This window comes from Wolffia australiana, chromosome 6 (genome assembly GCF_029677425.1).
Source record: "Wolffia australiana isolate 7733 chromosome 6, ASM2967742v1".
NCBI classification, from domain to species: Eukaryota; Viridiplantae; Streptophyta; class Magnoliopsida; order Alismatales; family Araceae; genus Wolffia; species Wolffia australiana.
Genome location: NC_135840.1, coordinates 2510367 through 2528603, shown reverse-complemented (window position 1 = coordinate 2528603; position 18237 = coordinate 2510367). Strand labels below are relative to the sequence as shown.

The 18237-nt window shown below is 45.8% G+C and overlaps 1 protein-coding gene across 2 annotated transcripts in view; it reads left to right on the top strand.

The window, feature by feature from the left end:
* LOC144704201 (ARP protein (REF)) overlaps positions 1 to 18237 on the top strand; it is a 64746-nt gene that overhangs the window by 33592 nt on the left and 12917 nt on the right. For both annotated transcript variants that reach the window (XM_078576515.1, XM_078576516.1), the window contains 6 exons: positions 5877 to 5964; positions 15762 to 15951; positions 17133 to 17259; positions 17339 to 17401; positions 17784 to 17885; positions 17976 to 18071. In XM_078576515.1, the coding sequence (XP_078432641.1) occupies positions 5877 to 5964; positions 15762 to 15951; positions 17133 to 17259; positions 17339 to 17401; positions 17784 to 17885; positions 17976 to 18071 (666 nt within the window). The remainder of the gene's footprint in view (positions 1 to 5876; positions 5965 to 15761; positions 15952 to 17132; positions 17260 to 17338; positions 17402 to 17783; positions 17886 to 17975; positions 18072 to 18237) is intronic.

Genomic DNA, 18237 nt, shown 5'->3' with positions numbered 1-18237 from the left:
TGGAATAATGCCCCTTTTCAGTCAAAGAAGTCTATACAAGGATCCGCCAAGAGAATGAGGACCAAACGACCATATCGACGTGCCAAGATATATGGCGCCTAAAAGCCCCCCTAAAGGTAAAGATCTTCGGGTGGCTACTGTACAGCAAGAGACTGGTGACTCGCGCCTTCCTGAAATGGTTTTACCCAGAGATACGGACAACTTGTATCTTTTGCACGCAAGGAGAAGAGGACTGTGACCATCTGTTCTTTGCATGCCCTTTTGCACAATCAACTTGGTCTACTTAAACACATCTGGAATCAATACAACATCAACTGAGGCCTTCTGGGAATCCATGCAAATAAATGGAAATAGATGAAAAGAGAAAAGGGGTCGCGCACTGACGGTGCTCTAGGGAATATGGCTACATCGAAACGATGTGGTTTTTAGGGGGGAGGCAGGCCTCACTGGACCGACTCACCCATGAGGTTGACAACCTCATTGCGGCATGGTTCCTGCGAGAGAGGAATAGAGAGAGGAGTGGTTAAGCATGTATCGCACGGGCTCTAGGGCCCATGTACTTCTCGGATGGTTACCGACTCGTTGGGTGACTGCCTTTTATTTGTTTCAAAAAAAAAAGAGTCAAGGGAGGTAAGGAAGGCACAATAGGTGGGAGAGAGACATGTAAAATAGATATAATAGGATAAGGGATACCAAGGGGTACGTGATGATGAATGGCTGGGGAAATTGAACAGTTACTGTAACAGTTGACGTTACAGAACCAAGCTGAGCATACATTTGTTTTTTTGAAGAATTCCAAAAGTCACGCATGAAATGCATTAAAAGCTTCCGTCCCTTCATGTAGCCGCTGGTGAATTTCGAATTGGGAGGTGTCTATGGATTGGGCTACCGCTGCTGCCTGTAGCTGCTATTGCACCAAGACAGCCATCTGCATGATGCCTGCCTGCAGCCAGGTCATGTCTACCCCCAACGTGCTCGCCTATAGAGAGTATGTCACCACACCCTTGCCAGCACACTGCTCACTTGTACCAAGCACGTCATCCCACTTCCACTGTTGCTGGCATGTTGCAAGCATGACAACCGCCATCCACCTTTCGTTGTCACCTACTCCTTGGCCACTCTATTGGCTGTATGGCTGATCCACGACCACCGTCACGTTTTTCCCAACTCCCACAAGTTCTGTCATTGCCACTGCGCCTCCCGCCGTCCTACATCAATAGCAGTGCACATACTTGAGGATTTAGGTAGGGCAATACAAAGATGAATGGCAGAGGAAGTGGGTCAGATGAAGCAAGAAGAATGGAAGGATAATCTTGGTTAAAAAGAAGAGGAACAGCCAGGGTCGAAGAAAGATCATCAGGCCAGGGTTGAAGGAAGAGGAGCAGATGCGCACTTTAGATTTGAGTTTCTCAAGATAGCAGACACACCAAAAGACACAGGGGACAAGGTTGGTACGAAGGAATACAAAGGAGAAGGTCTGGAGGGAATCTACAGGGCTGAAAGAGTGAAGCTTCCAAACTGAAGATGGTTAATTTGATGGAATGTCGTAAGGGCAGCTTCTCCCCAAAAGTATTTGGGTTATTCATGTGGAGGAGACCACGGGTCATGCTATAAATACGATAAAAGTTGCACTCAGCCACCCCATTTTGTTGAGGTATGCGAGCACAAGATGTTTCATGCATAATTGTGTAGGTTTGGAAGAAAGTGAGAGGCTGTAGTTAAAATATTCATGAGTGTTTCCATAGCAGAAACATTTGATAGCGGTGGAGAATTGGGTGTGAATCACTGTGAACAGATTCATGAGAAATTGAGGGATATCCTATTAGTGTGTAATTGGAAAAGCTTATTGACAATATTAGGAAAGTAAGGCTTGAAGAAAAGAAATATAGAACAGAAATCATGACAGTAAGCTGGATTGTTTGGAACTTCCATCTCCATTGGTGGTTTCAATCAATTTTATCTCAAGATTTTATTGGGGTTTTAATCTACATTCAGTGTCATTAACATACATATGGTTTATATAAATTAAAGGTTTATGTTGCTCTGCCAATCATCTGCCAAGCATCTCCTCGTCCATCGCCGCTTTCCAATGAGGAGAAAGATCGAGCATCGGCTACGGCGAACAATGAGATCCGACTCGATGCGGTGAGAAACAGCCGGTGAGAGTTAGAGCTGGGAATGTGCAGAAAATGAGATACCCCCTTCCGGTGTGCGAGAGTGCACTGACTGTCTTCATTCCCAGGATAAGCCCAGAATACGTCAGGCGGATCTGAGGATGAGCGAGTGGGAGGTCAGCAAGCGGAGGATGAGATGAGGCGCGGGAAGGGTGGGAGACAAGGGTGGCCGGGAAAGGAGAAAAGGAGCGCAAGGGAGGAGGAGATCATCCTCGGATGGGAAGAAGAAGGAGGATCACCGGGGAGGGAGGAGGAGAATCCCACCGAAGGAGGGTCTCCTGAGAGGCGGCGAAGGGCCAGAATCCAGGGAGAATGAATGGGGAGGGGAGGACCCTCAGGCCCGGAGGCGAAGGAGGAGGACAACATACGTCAGGGACCATGTCACCGAGAAGAAAATGAGAGAGAAGGGGATCATGGAGGCGAGGGTGCGGCGGAGGAGTGGGGGCTCCTGGGCTCACAGGAGCGGAGGCTGGGAGGCGAGAGAGCCTCAAGAAAGGGAGGCGGGAGGAGGGGTTCATGCTCGCAAAGCTGAATGAAGATGAAGGTGAGGTGACATTGCGAGATGAAAACGCCTTGGATCCTTGTGGCGCACCTGTATCCCTTCTCAAGATGCACCTCCGTGAAGATGCACCTCAGGCGCGTGTCGGGAGCGTCGAGGTGCGTGGGTGAGAGAGCGTCCGTGCCGGTGGTGCCGGAGACCCATTCGCATTCAGAAAGGCCATGAAAAGAGTACATCCGGTCCGGTGGGCAGGAGTCGAACTCCAGGGTAAGGGAAGGCGATTCGCAAGGTGGGTACTGCGTCCGTCGCCTCCCAATCCAATACTGCCCACCAAGGCACCGGCATGTTCACCAACAGCGTCGGGCGGTGGAAGGGATACCAATGCTCCCGTGACGCACCCAATGCGCGCGTCTGCCATCGTAGCTACGAAGATTTAGCCGGGAGGATTCACGATCCGCAAAAAAAGACGGTATATTGACGGTAGAAGCGAGAAGTATTGGCGAAGTCGCGGCATGCTGGATACCTGAGTGGGAACTGACCTCGACCAAAGTGCTGAAATGTCGGACCGGTGGATGCGACCCCTCTCATCCGTGGTCACACAATAGACCCACGAACCTCGGACACGGCTGCGGTGCAAAAATCACGATAGCGGTGCCCCGAACCTCAAGGCTGCCCGGGCATTCCCCCTGACATCCTGAAATGATCTTACAACTCTGCCAGATGATTTCAGAGAGTAAAGGAAGAAATCGGATGGCAGCCAAGCAAAGTCCAACAACAAAAATAAAGAAACAAAGTCGAGTAAGTACAAAAAGTACATAAAGAAGAGAAAAAGGAGTAGATACCCAAAAGGCTCGTGGGCTGGTAGGCGCCGGTGAGGCGTCCTATAAGATAAGTCACGTGGTGAAGTGCCGATTGAATGTTCCGCCCAAGCCCTAGAGCCGTCCGTCCAGTACAGTCCATGTTCCACGCGTCGCCGGGTGAATTGTTCACACCTTGGGCATGCACAAGGCATCACAGTCAGCCAGGAGGTGAAAGCAGCACATACAGCAAAAACAAGGCGTTGAGGAGAATGGCCATCCAATCGAACGCCGCTTTATGGAAGGCGTTGTTGACCACACCGAGCACATCACAAAAACCTGCCTCCCGGATGCCGGCGGTGCGATACGCCCGCGTAAGGAAGGACGGCACGCGCTCGGTGGCCCCTTCAAGAACACAAACCGGGTCATTGAAGGGGTCAATGCTCGAGTGCCCCAATCAAGCGAACACACGATCAGAGGAGGAGTGAGTGAAAAAACCACTATGACCACAGTACCACTCTCAGAGGAGAGGCTGAAAAGGACACCAAAACGCCCGAGTAGGGACCGGACTGGGTCTCTGGGTCTGAGTCTGAAGGAGCAGGACTCCATTTCCTCTTGGAGTTGCAGGAGGCGAGTGAAGTCAGCCTGGAGTTGATCGATGGTGGAGCGGAACTCGTGTGCTGAACCGGTTCGGGGTTCAACCGTCGGCGTGTCGCTTCGGACTTTGTCTTCTCTTTCTGCTTCTGCAACGTATGGAACACCATGAGTGGGTAGCACCTCTGATGCGCATGCCCCACCTTCTCAAGAGTCAGCAGAGGGAGTCCATGGAAGTCGTGGAGTGAGTCAAGTGGGCCCTGGTTCAGGGCCCGAGTCAGTCCGATGGTGGCGAGTCCATGGAGTGCATGTGGAGTTCGGGAGGAGAGGATCGGGAGGAGTCGAGGGCGATCTTTGGAAGCAAGAGCATGAAGTAGAATGTGTGGCGAGATGTTGAGGACTGCATTGAGCCATCGGTTGAGAATGAAAGTTAAACATCCGCAAAGAACATCGCCAGGCATTTTCCCGCGTCACATCGTGAGGCCACTTCGTGTGCCTTTCTGATCACTTGATGCCCATAGCTGGGCATAATCTGTCGCCGATTGTGCCGCCTCGAAGACCCTGTCCCACCTTCGCCAGCTGTCGTGCGCCAGCTAGTCGTTGTCATTAGCACGAAATGCGAACTCGACACGACAAACCCCCTTCCAGAACGTCCCCCCAAGAAAAGCGCCTTAAATCGTGGGACAAGCGTATGCGTGTAAAACCACGCGACAAACTGAGTGGCAATTGCACGTGTGGAAGTCGACACATCGCGTGGTGTTTGGCAGGCCTCGGTGCAGGAGGGGCGGAGAAGCGTGCGGTTGGGGGGTTTGGGACCGCTCCATAGATCACAATTTGTGGAGAGTGACTTCGGGAAATGTAGAGGGACCGCTGTAGGGATGACACAATTTTTGGGGGAAAGAGAGGCTTCTCGAAATCGGCTAGGCAAATCGGGGCGTTGTGAAGTTTTGCAGGTGTAGGCGGAGGCCCGGTTAATAGAGCCGCGGCGAAACGGAAGGATCGCCGTAAGAACAGGACAGGGAAGGGGGGGCGGAATGACGCGTCAGGGGGGGAATGTGAGAAGAAGATGATGAAACAGATGACGGATTGGCGCACAGATGAAGGGTGATCGACGGGTCGGGTTGACGGTTCGACGCAGGACGTTGACGGCCGACGGGCGGGGGTGGGGTTGACGACCCGGACAGTTGGGAATCAGTTGTTCGCGAGGACGACGCGTGGTTGGGGCGGAGACGGTTCATGACGGACTCGGATCGAATGACGGGGCGGTATGGATCGGATAGCGGTTCGGGCGGGGCTACTTGGCGGCGGCTCCGGAACGCGGCCAATCGAAGGAAAGCGGTTGGCGAAGGCTGACTGATTAGAACTGCGGAGCTCCTTGAAGAGAAAAGATTTTCGAGACTAGAATGACGAAAATGAGGTTGGAAAATGGAAGAGGAAGAAGAGCGGATGAGAAATGGAAGAATGACTGGAATGGAGAAGAAGATGCGGAAGACGGAAATAGTTCGATGGCGGTGGAGGGAGAGAAGCGAAGAGTGAATGATATGCGCGAGGAAGAGGGAATGGATCTGAGATGGAGGTAGTTAAGGAGAGATTGACTTCTGATAAGAGATAGAACAACCAAACATATTTTCCTGTTGATTTTTCTTGAAATAACCATCTCCTCTTTGTTGAATTTGATAAAATATAGATTTTATCTTTATTTTCCTTTTAGCAACAACAGATGTGGCTTTGAGATGATTTTGTTGGTTTCCTTTCATTGACTAAACTTGCATATTATTGCATCAGTATCTAATACTGTGATATTTGTTCCAGTTTGTACATACTGAAATGGGATCTAAAGTAAACTCCAAGTTGGTCAGTCTTTTGGGTGGCTATATCCCAATGGAGATGGTTGTGAATGGTATGTCTTAAACTATTGGTTTCACGTAAAAATTTAATAATTTATTCCATTTATCCTGGTTCAAAAAGAAGAAACTAGACTAAGATAAGTGAATGGTAAAGGAAATCGTAATCTCTTTATTCCTTGAAGACTTAGAGCTGCTGTTAGATGGGAAAACGCATTTCATTGAAGTATCATGGCAGAAGAGTGCTCTCATCTGTTGTTTGAGGGCCTATTTGCTAGAGTGTTTTGGGCCAGCCAGAAGACTTCACGTATGCATGTTACTTAGGATTGAGCTTTATGGGCCCCTCTAAGGGGCAGAATATTCAGAATGGAATCACAGTGGGTAAGGTTAATCACGGTGCTAAGGGGAAGACAGCTTTGATGGATGGTGTGGTTCACCAAGTGGAGGGTTTTGTTTCATGCTGGTTTAGGAGGGCATGAATGGTGGGGTGGACCAGTTTGGTCCTTGTTACTCTTGTTTATATGTATATAATATGGAGTTGATCACCAATTTAGGGTGATCTTCTTTCTTTGAAAAAAAATCATGGTAGAAGAGACCTTGAAGACTTACCAAAGGAGAAAGAAGACTTCATGAGAAATATTGAATGCCCTTCAATAATATTGGAGATATTAATGTGGGAGAGCCATATCATCATGATTTTTCATCATGATTTGAGTGATGATGGTTATTTCCGGCTATAGTCTTTGTTACATATCATGTTTCTGAAACCTGGTGCTCACTGTGGTAGTTTTGGAATCTAAAAAACAAGGAGAACCATCTCCTCATCAATCTATTAGTCATAACCAGGGATAGATCATTCTCGGAATCCATGGTAAGATACCCTATCTGTTTCATGTATGTAGCGCTCTTTAATCAATAGTCAACAACAAGAGTAGGTAATCCCTAGTGGAATATTTATGAGAAGACTTTCTTCAAAAAAAAATATTTAAGAGAAGACTTGAGGGAGGTGGAAATCAACAAATGTTCTTATGGTAGGGTCTTTGGGAAGTGTTGGAACCAGGGGGAAATGTCGTCAACTTTTTATCTTTTATGTTATCTCTATAATTTGTATTAATTTTATGTCTAATTATAAAAGGTAGACAACCATCTATTGCCGCCTACTCTTCCCCTCAGTTACACTCCTAGGGCAGGTGTCTTCCCCCTCCATGCTCCTCTCTCTCTCTAATCTTCTCTCTTTCTTTTGTGGCACTTATCAGCAAAAAATACAGTAGGGAACGGAGGAATTAGAAAGTGAACAGCTCATTGAAAGGGCATGCACAGAACCATTCATATTTTGGTTACTCTAGTGTAGACAAACGAAATCAATATTTAGTGTGGTTGATAGAATGAAAGTTTGGAACTGTAGTACCAGCATTCTCAAAGCAAAAATACCCTATTGAATCCAGTTTTCCATAGAGTCTGAAGTCGCAGCATTGCTGAAAAGAGACACTCAGAAAGAAAGACATTGAAGGACATCTGAAATTCCTCAGGCATGGCTGCTTTGATAAGTCTATATGTGATATACATATTGAGTGAATTTAAAATCTATATTTTGTCCAGTAAAAAAATGATAGTAAACAGTGATGGATTCAGGTTATGATGGAAGTTACATTTCTTATTTCACTCTTTCTTTCATTTTGCGTTCCTTAACTCATGATAATCGTCATCAGGATATGGTCTCGTAACTTAACTTATTGATAGATCCAGTACAAAGAGCATACTGATATAGACCGATATATTCACCAAATGTCTTGCTATGCATTGTAAAGGAGAAAATTGATGCAAAGGTCATTGCTTTTGGTATATGTAGTGTCATGTGAGCAGGCAGCTGATATCATCTCTATCCTCATTGCTCTCTCTTCTTTCATTGTTTGTGAACTACTTGGAGAATTATGCTATTGCATGAAAATTTCTGTTTATCCTAAGAATAGAGGGATTACTTTCATTAATATCAAGGTTCAAGAGCACAACAGCTGTTGGATCTAGTAAGCACTAAAAATTGGGTCAAAGATATTGGTTCTGCAACAGAAGATATCTGCATGTACCAACACAGAGGAGAAGACTGTCAGAGCTAAATTTTGGAGTAGCAGCACACATCAGTCCACCTTACAATAAAAGGAAATAGTGACTGAGAATCAAGACCTCGATCAACACAATCCAAACTCGATTGTGAAGCAGAATATTAAATTGAAGATGGATCTAAAATTCAAAGAAAAATAAAATCAAAACCCTCGCCTTGGTATGGATCAAATCTGTAATTTGTTTGTTCCTTGAGTGAGCATCTTTAAGCCATTCACATGTCTGGCCTCTAGATGTATCCACACAATCTTTAGAGCTCGTAATCTCCTCTTATTTCCTCGATTTGTGTTGCAAGAAATCTGAGGTTCTTCTCCATCTAGTCTCACTTGAAGCAGGACTTGAAAAGACGAAAACACCAAAGAGGAAGGGTACTTCAACTGATTCACATGGTTAACAAATTAGGATGCCTCCCTCTATTTATGCTCTCTAGGAAACTTTCATTAAAGTCCTTTGGAAACGTTCATAAATCTCTAAGGAAATTTTAATGAACGTCTTCAAACTTATTGTTTATCCACCAATGTCCTAAAATCTTATATGTAACCCTCTAGGCTCATGTATAAGTTTCGTTAATAACTCAATTAGCTAATAACCTTCATTGGGAAACTTATTCATTAACTAATCAATATATAGATTAATCAATCAGTGATCGATTTACCCAATTGATTAGTAAGTTGTCAACCTGTGAGGTGCTAATACATACCTCGCGAAGCCCTTACTGTGATTCATTATCGTGTAGGTATAATTTTTCATGCGTACAAGACTCTCAAATGAGTTAAATTATGGTTAATCCACTTATATTAATTGGTCATTCTGGTTTGTACTGATGTGTGGTGAAATCATTAGAGAACACTTTCTTGAATATTTTCACTACCCTAGCAAGGGATTTAATTGCATTTTCTTCTTTTAGTCTATCTCCTCTAACGCTAAGGGAGGACAATCCCCTTTTGTCTCCTCTTTGACTTGTCGTCGCAGTCGATCTAGGATGATTTGGAATTTCATGATTAGAGACTCCTTGGTGCTAGTTGAAAAACAACCATCCCTTGTGCATCTTTGGTGTATCGGAAGGACCTCTTATATAACCATGCCTTGATTGGCGCTAGGTATAGTACCATTCAGGGATTCATATGAATGAATTCAGTAAACGCTTTCCCCAACAAGCACGCTCAATCTGTCCTCGAATATCGCTACAATAATGGCCACGGGATTGGCCATACTCAACATATGAGTGGGACTCAATAGTGTTATTCTTTCTATATATTTCAATCTCCATTTTGAGTATAGTTCGAATTGGAATCAGTGGTACTCGGCGGCTGATCGACGGTGAGCGGGGTCGACGGCGGTGGTTGGAGACTGGCGGAGGAGAACGGAGGAGATCGGTGGTGACCGGTGATTGGCAAAGGAGAACTGGGGTGCTCAGTGGTGGTCGAAGGAACACGGAGGAGATCGGTGGTAATTCTGTGGTGACCGGCGGAGGAGCACGGCGGTTATCAAGAAGGCGGTGGGTTAGAAGACATCGTCAAGGAGGAACACATTGTAGTTAAAGAACACTGGGGGAGCGGAGAAAATGGACCGTCACAGAGGAGATCGCGAAGATAGGTGTGGTGGACCAGCCAGGGACCCAAGGAAACAGACAGCCAAAGAGGAGATCGATGGGGGATCGGTGAAGAGAGCCATCCAGGCAGTTGAATGACCCGCAAGTGAGCAAACAGCCATGGGATCAGGGCCTCCTCGCAGGGGTGGTGGCAACGATTTTACTGGTGGTGGAAGGCGGCACCAGTACAGAGTTGGCAGAGGCAACAATGGCACCGGTATCTGTCGTGGCGGAGGAGACGTTTCTGACCTTCTTCTTGGAGGGGGACAGGCAGCAACATGGTCGCCGCAGTGGAGGTGGAGGTGGCAGTGGCGGCAGGGATTCGTATGGGTACTCCTCCTGGGGTACCTGCACTCACCCTTACCGGGGCAGTTCTGGAGATATACTGAAGAAATTCCCACTGAGGCGGGACGGAGTAGAGCTAAGAAAGATCCGGAAGGGGATGAGGAGGCTCGAGAGTCATGAATCTATGGAGAGGCCTCCTCGACATGGGTGCATTGTAGAAGCTCGGAGAAAAAATGCAGGCAGGAATCATCAGACAGAAGAAGTAGGCAAGGAAGGGGGCTGGCTGATGGTCTAACCTCGGCATAAAAAGACTCCAAGCCTCACAGGAGCAATGGAGATCCAGGATCGTTATCAGAGGACAAATTGTTTCAGGTGCCTCTCTCAAGGGCATTATGCCAGGGAATGTCGGGAGCCGGTGATCTGTCGTGGATGCAGAGGTGCGGGCCATCGGTGGCATGTGTGCCCACAAAAGAGGCCGTGAAGCAAAGGCCATGATGGAGAGGGGGCAAGAGAAAGCAGGCCAGAGTTATCCAGTGCAACGAGGACTGTGCTAGAGGAAAGGGGGGAGGAAGAGAAGAACAACAAACTGTTAAGGGGGTGGTTGGTAGGGGTTGTGGTCAAGGGATCACCCAAGTTTGAGGAAGTTCAACAAGGACTATGGACAAAGTCTCGGGCACAAACAAAGGCAGAACTATGGAGGTTGGAGGGAGGAGCCTTCTTTCTTTGGGGTGTGTCTATGGCGGCATATGTTGCACCCTGCGGCTGGACACAGAGAATCAAAGAAGACGCGGCAGTAAAGTGGTGTCGTGTTGTACCAGAAAACGGGGCTCTAGAGGGAGCAGCCATGACACATATCATTGAAGCCTGAGGAATTCCACTAGGTTATTGGACATGACAGAAGCTGGAGGCTCTATCAAGGCCCTTTGGGCAGCTTCGTGACATTATCTCAGCTGGCTTGGCGTTCGGAGACCCCAACGTGACAATGCTAGCGGTGGAGGTGTCGGGGGGAAGCCAGCCACCGGGCCTTGCCTGGCTTCAAGGCCCGAAGGGTAAATTCAGGGTAAACCTAACAGTGCGAACACCTCCGGCAGCACCTCAGCTAGAAGGTGGACTCGACATAAAACATGAGGCACACGCAAAGAAAGCTCCCAGTGGGCGCCTGGAGGGGAAGAATAGAGGATTTACCAAACCAACGCCAGATGAACAACAGCCCTCGGCAGATGAACATCTAGAGGAGACAGTGGTCACAGGCTTGAGTGGACATGCGCCCAACATCAAAAGTGGCTCAGCTTCAAGGCAGTTAGACACTGAACTTCAGAGATCAACCCATGTACCAAATCAGGTAGAGGCCGAGCCTAAAGAGGGGGACAACTCAAGCACATCACCCGGGAAGAGGAAACAACCGATAATGGACATATCATTGTTGTTAATGGAGGCAACAAGACAAGGCAAGCAACCAGTGGGAGAAGCAAGCATGAACTCAAAGTCGTCAAGGTGGCCATACAAGGGATGGTCCAAGGGAACGCAGCTAAAGGGGCAGAATGAGATAGCGAGCCGCTAGTCCTGCCGGAGAATAATAGAAATGACGTAGGGGAGAAATCCTGGGGAACACGGGCACATCAGACTTCTAAGAGGATCACAGCTGCAGACATTAAGAGATTTAAATGGGTTGTATATATGAGGGGTAAACTTTTCCTACAGGACAAGGCGGGAGGAAAAGCGTGGGTGAAAGCAATGAGGGGAGGCGTGTTACGGCTCATGGAAGTGAGGTCAGTTGGAAAGACAACAGAAATCCCAAGGGCAGTCGAAATGTTCGAAGAGTAAGGCAAAGTCACTAGAAGAGGACACGGAGAAAGCAAAACTGTCAGGAGAACAGAGTAGAGAGGAGACAAGGGCAGAGATGGAGCTGATAGGAAACTATCGGGCAAACAAAGTAGCCGAAGCAGCAAACTTTCAAAGGACGCACTCAGATGAAATGCATATCATACAGTGTGTGCGGCCAGCAGGATGAGTGGAGGCGCAGAGTGGTGGGAATGGGGCACTACAGTTGCTTGAATACATAAGGAAATGTTGGAGAGATGTGAAACAAAAGAATGGCAAAAAGTCCGTCGTGGTTTTCTTGATTGCTTCCTTGCAGTGAATGCGGTGGGAAGTTCTGGAGTGGTGGTGGTGATCTTGAATGAGAAGATGTTCTCTAAAGGGGATGTGTGGAAGGGAAAATTTGTGACGGCAGTGAAGCTGAAATGGAGAAGTGATGACTGTGAATGGGTGGTTATATCAGCGTACGACCCCAACATACATCCACTGCATACCTCTTTCTGTGGGGCGCTCTACAGAGTGGCCTCATTTTCCAGGGGCTACCGCTACTTTACGAGGGTGACTTTGATGGCACACTTCATGAGTGGGATTAACCCAATGGAGCGGGCGGCTATGACTTGGGTTCAGAGGACTTTAGGTCATTTCTTTCAGAGACAGGACTGCATGAAATGGGACCGAAGGATAGTGTATACACATGGCGAAGCACAAAGAGTCCACAGTCACAATCAAGATTGTACAGGTTCTTATGCTCGATTGAGCTGGTTGAGAGTTTCTCCTTGGCGGAAGTTTTTTCACTCCCGCGGACATCGTCTGACCATTCTCCCATTATATGGCAGACACAGGAGGGACAGGGCCAATCCACATATTTCAAATTTGACAAATCCTAGCTACGGGAGGAGGGGTTTAAGATAGAGGTGAAGAAATGGTGGGCAGGACAAGATAGCCATGGGGCAGCAACTCTCAAGCTGGCCACTAAGCTAGTAGGGCTTCGGAAACACCTCAGGCAAGTCAAGAAACATATCTGAGAAGAGAGAAATCGAAGGCAGACCGATGCCTTACTAGGCATCAAGCAGTTGGATGACCTGGAAGATACAAGAGCATTGACATAAGAGGAAACAAAGATGCGAAGGAACTATTGGGACATGATTGCCGAGGAGGACAGAAAGGTGGAGATGGACTGGAGGCAAAGATCAAGACAAGTATGGCTAAAAGAGGGCGACACCAACACTAGATTTTTTCACATCACAGCAAACGAAAGGAGTGGAAATCAAATACGGAAGATGCAAGTGAGGGGCCAAAAGTTTGAGTCTCAGGCAATAGGATGTGTGCTGGCGGAACACTCCCAGGCCTTGTCTAGACGTGGAGCCAAGAGCAAATGGAAATGGAGAGGCATAGGGGCCAATAGAGTGACAAGGGAGAATCAGACTGAATTGCTGAGGCCTTTCACAGTGGACAAGGTTCAGGAGGCAATGAAAGGGCTGAATGGAGAGGGAGCTCCGGGAACTGATGGTTCCCAGTGTTCTTCCTCATGGAGTTGTGGGATTCAGTCAAAGGGGAGGTTATGGACACGATGGAGGAATTTTGGAGAGGAAACTATGCTTGGAGCGCATTAACAGGTCACACATTGTTCTTCTACAGAAATGCCCCAATGCAGTTAGAGTTGAAGATTTTCGACCCATCTCATTGTCCAACTCTATCTACCTCATAATTGCAAAGATTCTGGCAAACAGGTTATGAGAGGTGATCAGACATCTTGCCAGCCCTTTTCAGTCATCATTCATACCAGGCCGGCAGTTGATTGATGGAGCCATGGTGGCAGGTGAATTGTAGCTGCGTGGAAGAGAAATAGAACTAAGGGGTTCATGTGGAAAGTTGGTTTTGCAAAAGCCTACAACTCCATTGACTGGACTTCTTATGGGCATCTATGAGGAGAGGATGTCCGGGCTAGTGGGCGCGATGGGTCCGGCAATGTATTACATCACACTCATTCTCAGTATTAGACAATGGCAGACCGGAGGCCGGGTGGATAAAGCCACAACGAGGCGTCAGGCAGGGATGCCCGCAGGCAATGCTACTGTTTGTTCTCGCGGTGGACGCATTGGCTATATATACAACCAGTGTGTGCTCAAGGCTTGTTGAGGGGATTCCAGTCAGCAAGTTTCCCAGCTGGCATCCCACTTCTGCAATATGTGGATGACACCACCTTCTTCATGGAAGGATCAGTGGAGGAAGCCAGAAATCTCTCTACACTGCTGGATCTCTTTGCATAATTGTCGGGTTTAAAGATTAACTGTGCAAAATCTGCATTCGTTGGCATTGGTTTATTGCATGAGGAAGAAATACAATATGCAGAAGCTCTAGGTATGCCAATTGGAACTTTACCCATGAGATATTTGGGGTTGCCATTTACACAAGGAAGACTCAAGAATACAGATTGGAACACAGTGTTTGAGAAGGTGGAGAGGAGATTAGACAGCTGGCAGAACCATGTGTTGTCGAGAGGGGGCCGGCTAGTACTCCTACGATCGGTGCTGTCAGCCATCCTGTTGTTTTACTTATCAGTCTTTAAGTTGCCTCAGGGAGTCGGCAGGCACTTGAAGGCCAAGATGAGGATTTTTTTCCAGAAAGGAAGGAAAGCAGAGAATGGTAGAGGAGCCGCTCGGGTCACTCGAGAGGTGGTTTGCTAACCAGTGGAGTGAGGGGGGCTTGGAGTGATACAGCTGCACAACTTGAACAAGGCATTAGTGGCAAAATGGGCAGGCTGGATCATGGGGGCAGGGGAAAATATGGTCATGAAGGTAGTTAGAGACAGCTATGGTACAGAGATGAATTGGGAACAACGAACAGTCCCCATCAGAGGAGCATCTCCTTTCTGGCAAGGCATGAGGCTCATCTTCCCATTAGTCCAGAGATCTTTTGAAGCCAGGCTAGGGGACAGATCTTTATTCCAATACTGGACGGATGACTGGGTGGCTTGCAGAAAGCTTCAGGAGGAGTTTCCGTGCTTATTCCATCTGGCAAGGAATCCCCAAGCATGTGTTGCCTTGCTTCAGTCTCTTTTAAGTTCTATATGGCATATTTTGATTTCTCTAGAAATCTCCAGCTGCCGACCCTACCTAGGGTACATAACTAGGGACCCAATTTTAATGGACCAAACCAAACGAGGGCATGGTTGCCCAAGAAAACTCAAAAAAAGATTAGGGTATGTATTCCCAACTGAGATGACTCTCAATCTCTGACATGACCAGAGAAAGATGGAGAAAAAGTTGCTTACTGTTGTGGACAGATGCATGGATCATGCAGCTATGAATTGTGACTGACGACATGGGCAAATGCAACAGGAGTGAGTCGACCCAGATAGTACAGTCTGAAGGAAACTATGAGTTAAATTTATAGGTTTAGTGTCATTTATTCACTCCTGGCTGTCCTCTTCAGTGCTAACTTATATCATACTGGACTCAGTCGTAGATATATTGAATCTACTGGGGAGAAGTTATAATGGTGGAGAGTACTGATAAACGCTTTTCCAAGACTTATCGCAGAAGGAGGACCAGATCTGGTCAACGGTCGTTTGACCAGATGAAGTGAATTGGGCGGGAACTCCCCGCAGAGTCTTATAAATAAGGGAAGGGTCTCCCACGTATGGGCATTGTTTTCTGGGTCTTGAATTCATTTCCTCAGAGGGAGGAAAAGTGGAGCTGCGGGCGTGGCGCGGCTGCCCTGGCTTGGAGAGGAGGAGTCCATCTTGGGAAAGGAGGACCGCCTGATCAAGAAGGAGCTCCTGGAGAAGAGGAGTCTGGATCAACTCCAAGATCTATTATCTTCGTTATAAACATTGTTGACTATCCACTGCGGTGGAGAATACAGTGATATTGATTCCAATTCTTGATACTGAGTATCAAGTACATATTGAAAAATAAACAAAAGAAAAGTCTTTAACTTTACTTTAATGTTACTGATACTCTTTTTTAGGTTTGGCTTCGTAGCTTTAACTTTGAAAAAAAAAAAAATTTGCGAGTGACCTCTTCTTATTTTTAATAGGTGCTTTTGAGCTTATTAGAGATAGCAGCAAGGCTGGTTCTTGTCTGTGGGTCACTAATCGAAGGGGATTAGAGTATTGGCCATCAGATGCAGAGACGAAGAAGTTCAAAGTGAAATCATTGAACTCAAAAGGGAGATACTCATATAAACTACCATCAAAAATAGAGAAGCCTGATGCTTTTGACAAAATGTAATTTAAAATCAATATTTTTCATTTTTACCAGAATTTTCCATTCTTTTTTTATTATTTCTCTATGCTACACTGTTAAGCGACATTGTGCATTATGATATTCACTTATTTAGCATGAACATTTTGAAAAAAAGTATTGATGTTGAAGAATTGAGGTTTTGAGCTCCAGGAAGTAATCTGCCAACTTTGAAGTCCTTGATGTTAAGTTTTATATTTTCTAATTGATGGAAAGATCCTTTGTTTTTGGAATAATTTCGTTGTTCAAGTATATCAGCATTGGTTTTTAATTTTGTACCTAGTCTTCAACTACTTCAGGGTATGTCAGTTTAAACATGGGATTCCAACAAGAAAGGCCAGTTTTTCTGTCAAAACCTATACCTCGGTTCCGCAAGGAACCTTTCCTGGGTATCTGCATCTTCTTGTTCAGATTACATTTCCGTCAAACTAATGATGTTTTAAGTTTATCCCTTTGTTTTTATAGTTCCTAAATATGTACATCTCTATAAAAATATTATAAGTACCTATTGAATTTTTGGCATCTGAAATTTTCAGTTACTAAAATACAATTTTTCATAGATCCTTAGATATTGTTACCTAGAATGACTTGAAACTATCGAGAAAAGAAAGGCAGCCAGCCATTTACTCCTAGAGCGGGAGATTGGGCGGAAAAGTCTATATAAATAAATCCCAGCCCACAAAAAAGGAGGACAGGTTTTTCTTTTGGGATTTGCAAGAAGCAGGCTGGGCAAGAGATCCTCCGTTCAGAAGGGGTTGGGAGTGGCTGATGCGGCTGAGCTCCCTTTCTACTATTCTGCATTCTCTCTACTCTCTTCTATCTTTCTCATCTTTTTGGTTGTTTGTCTTGGTCTTCTGTGTCTCAAATCGTGGACATTATCTGATCGGAGCGTATTATACGGATTTTTCTTCAATTCTTGTGAGAATCTACCTTCGGCTTATATCACCTTCTAATTCATGCTTATGTAAAAACGGCATTTATTCCCTAATCAGTTGATAGAATTATTCCAGCTTATTTTTTTTAGAGAATTGTTGTTTCTATTGTTACAAAGTATTTGGTTGGTTCTCTTAGCTTAATGGCGAGCTTATTTTCAGAAGAAAGTGCTCATTAAATATATTTTTGCTGTAATGATTCGCCCATTTGATCATGGTCTTTTTTCTCTTAGAGTTGTCCATACCTTTGACCACAATTTTCGACGCGCTACGAAAATTGTGCGGGAAAGGCTGAGGTCTCCAATCAAATCAGACCACATCCTTGTTAAAATATTATATGCCGGTGTTAATGCAAGCGATGTAAGTGATGGTTAATCTTGCACTACTTGGAACTTTATTTGGCAGCTTGATTTAATTATATTTTGTATTTCTTATATAGGTCAACTTTAGCTCTGGTCGTTATTTTAAGGATAAAAATCCCCCGTTGGATGCTGGATTCGAGGTGAAGTATATTCTTCTAATTTTCTTATATTTGCGTTTACTGTGATCTTGCACAGCCGGGACAAGTATTCTCTGGGATCCACTCAGCCGCCAGGTTATAATATGCGGTTTTCCAGAAAAGAGCCCCAACATTGATATGAGATTTTTTCTCAGAACCTTCTAGGATGCTTCTTGGGCGCTAAATTCTCAAACCATCCAGAATTTCTCTGATACATAAACCTTCTATTATACCTTGAGCCTCTGAATGAAACTCAACCTCAACTTTTTCTCTTTCCATCACTCCTCTGAATGAAACTCAACATCATGTGACCAAATTTTTTACAGTGGATGATTTTCTTAGGATGAAGAATTCCTCTAGATTTTTATTGTAAAACTATATGCAGGGCGTTGGTGTAGTTGTGGAAGTTGGTGATTTGGTTGATCACTTGAGAGTGGGAGCACCTGTGGCACTCATGTTGTTTGGATGCTATGCTGAATTTATGATGGTATTTAAGACTTGTCATAAGTTCCTTCAAAATTATCATTTTCTTTTCAACAAAAATGTTCTCAGGAGATTCTTCATCTCCTTGGAGTAGGTACCATCAAAACATGTGATGCCTGTTCCAAGACCAGACCCTGAAGTTTTGGCCATGCTTACCTCTGGCCTCACTGCATCCATTGCTTTGGAGACGGTAAGTGTGATCTGTGATGTTGCCCCTTCAGCAATCAGAAAGTTCTTAAACCTATGTTATTTCGTGTCATAAGAAATTTTGCTCTGATTCATGTGCTGATATGTCCAAGCACCCTGTTATTGTTTGAGGCCACTGTTTTTTGTACAATTCTTTTTATATTTATATT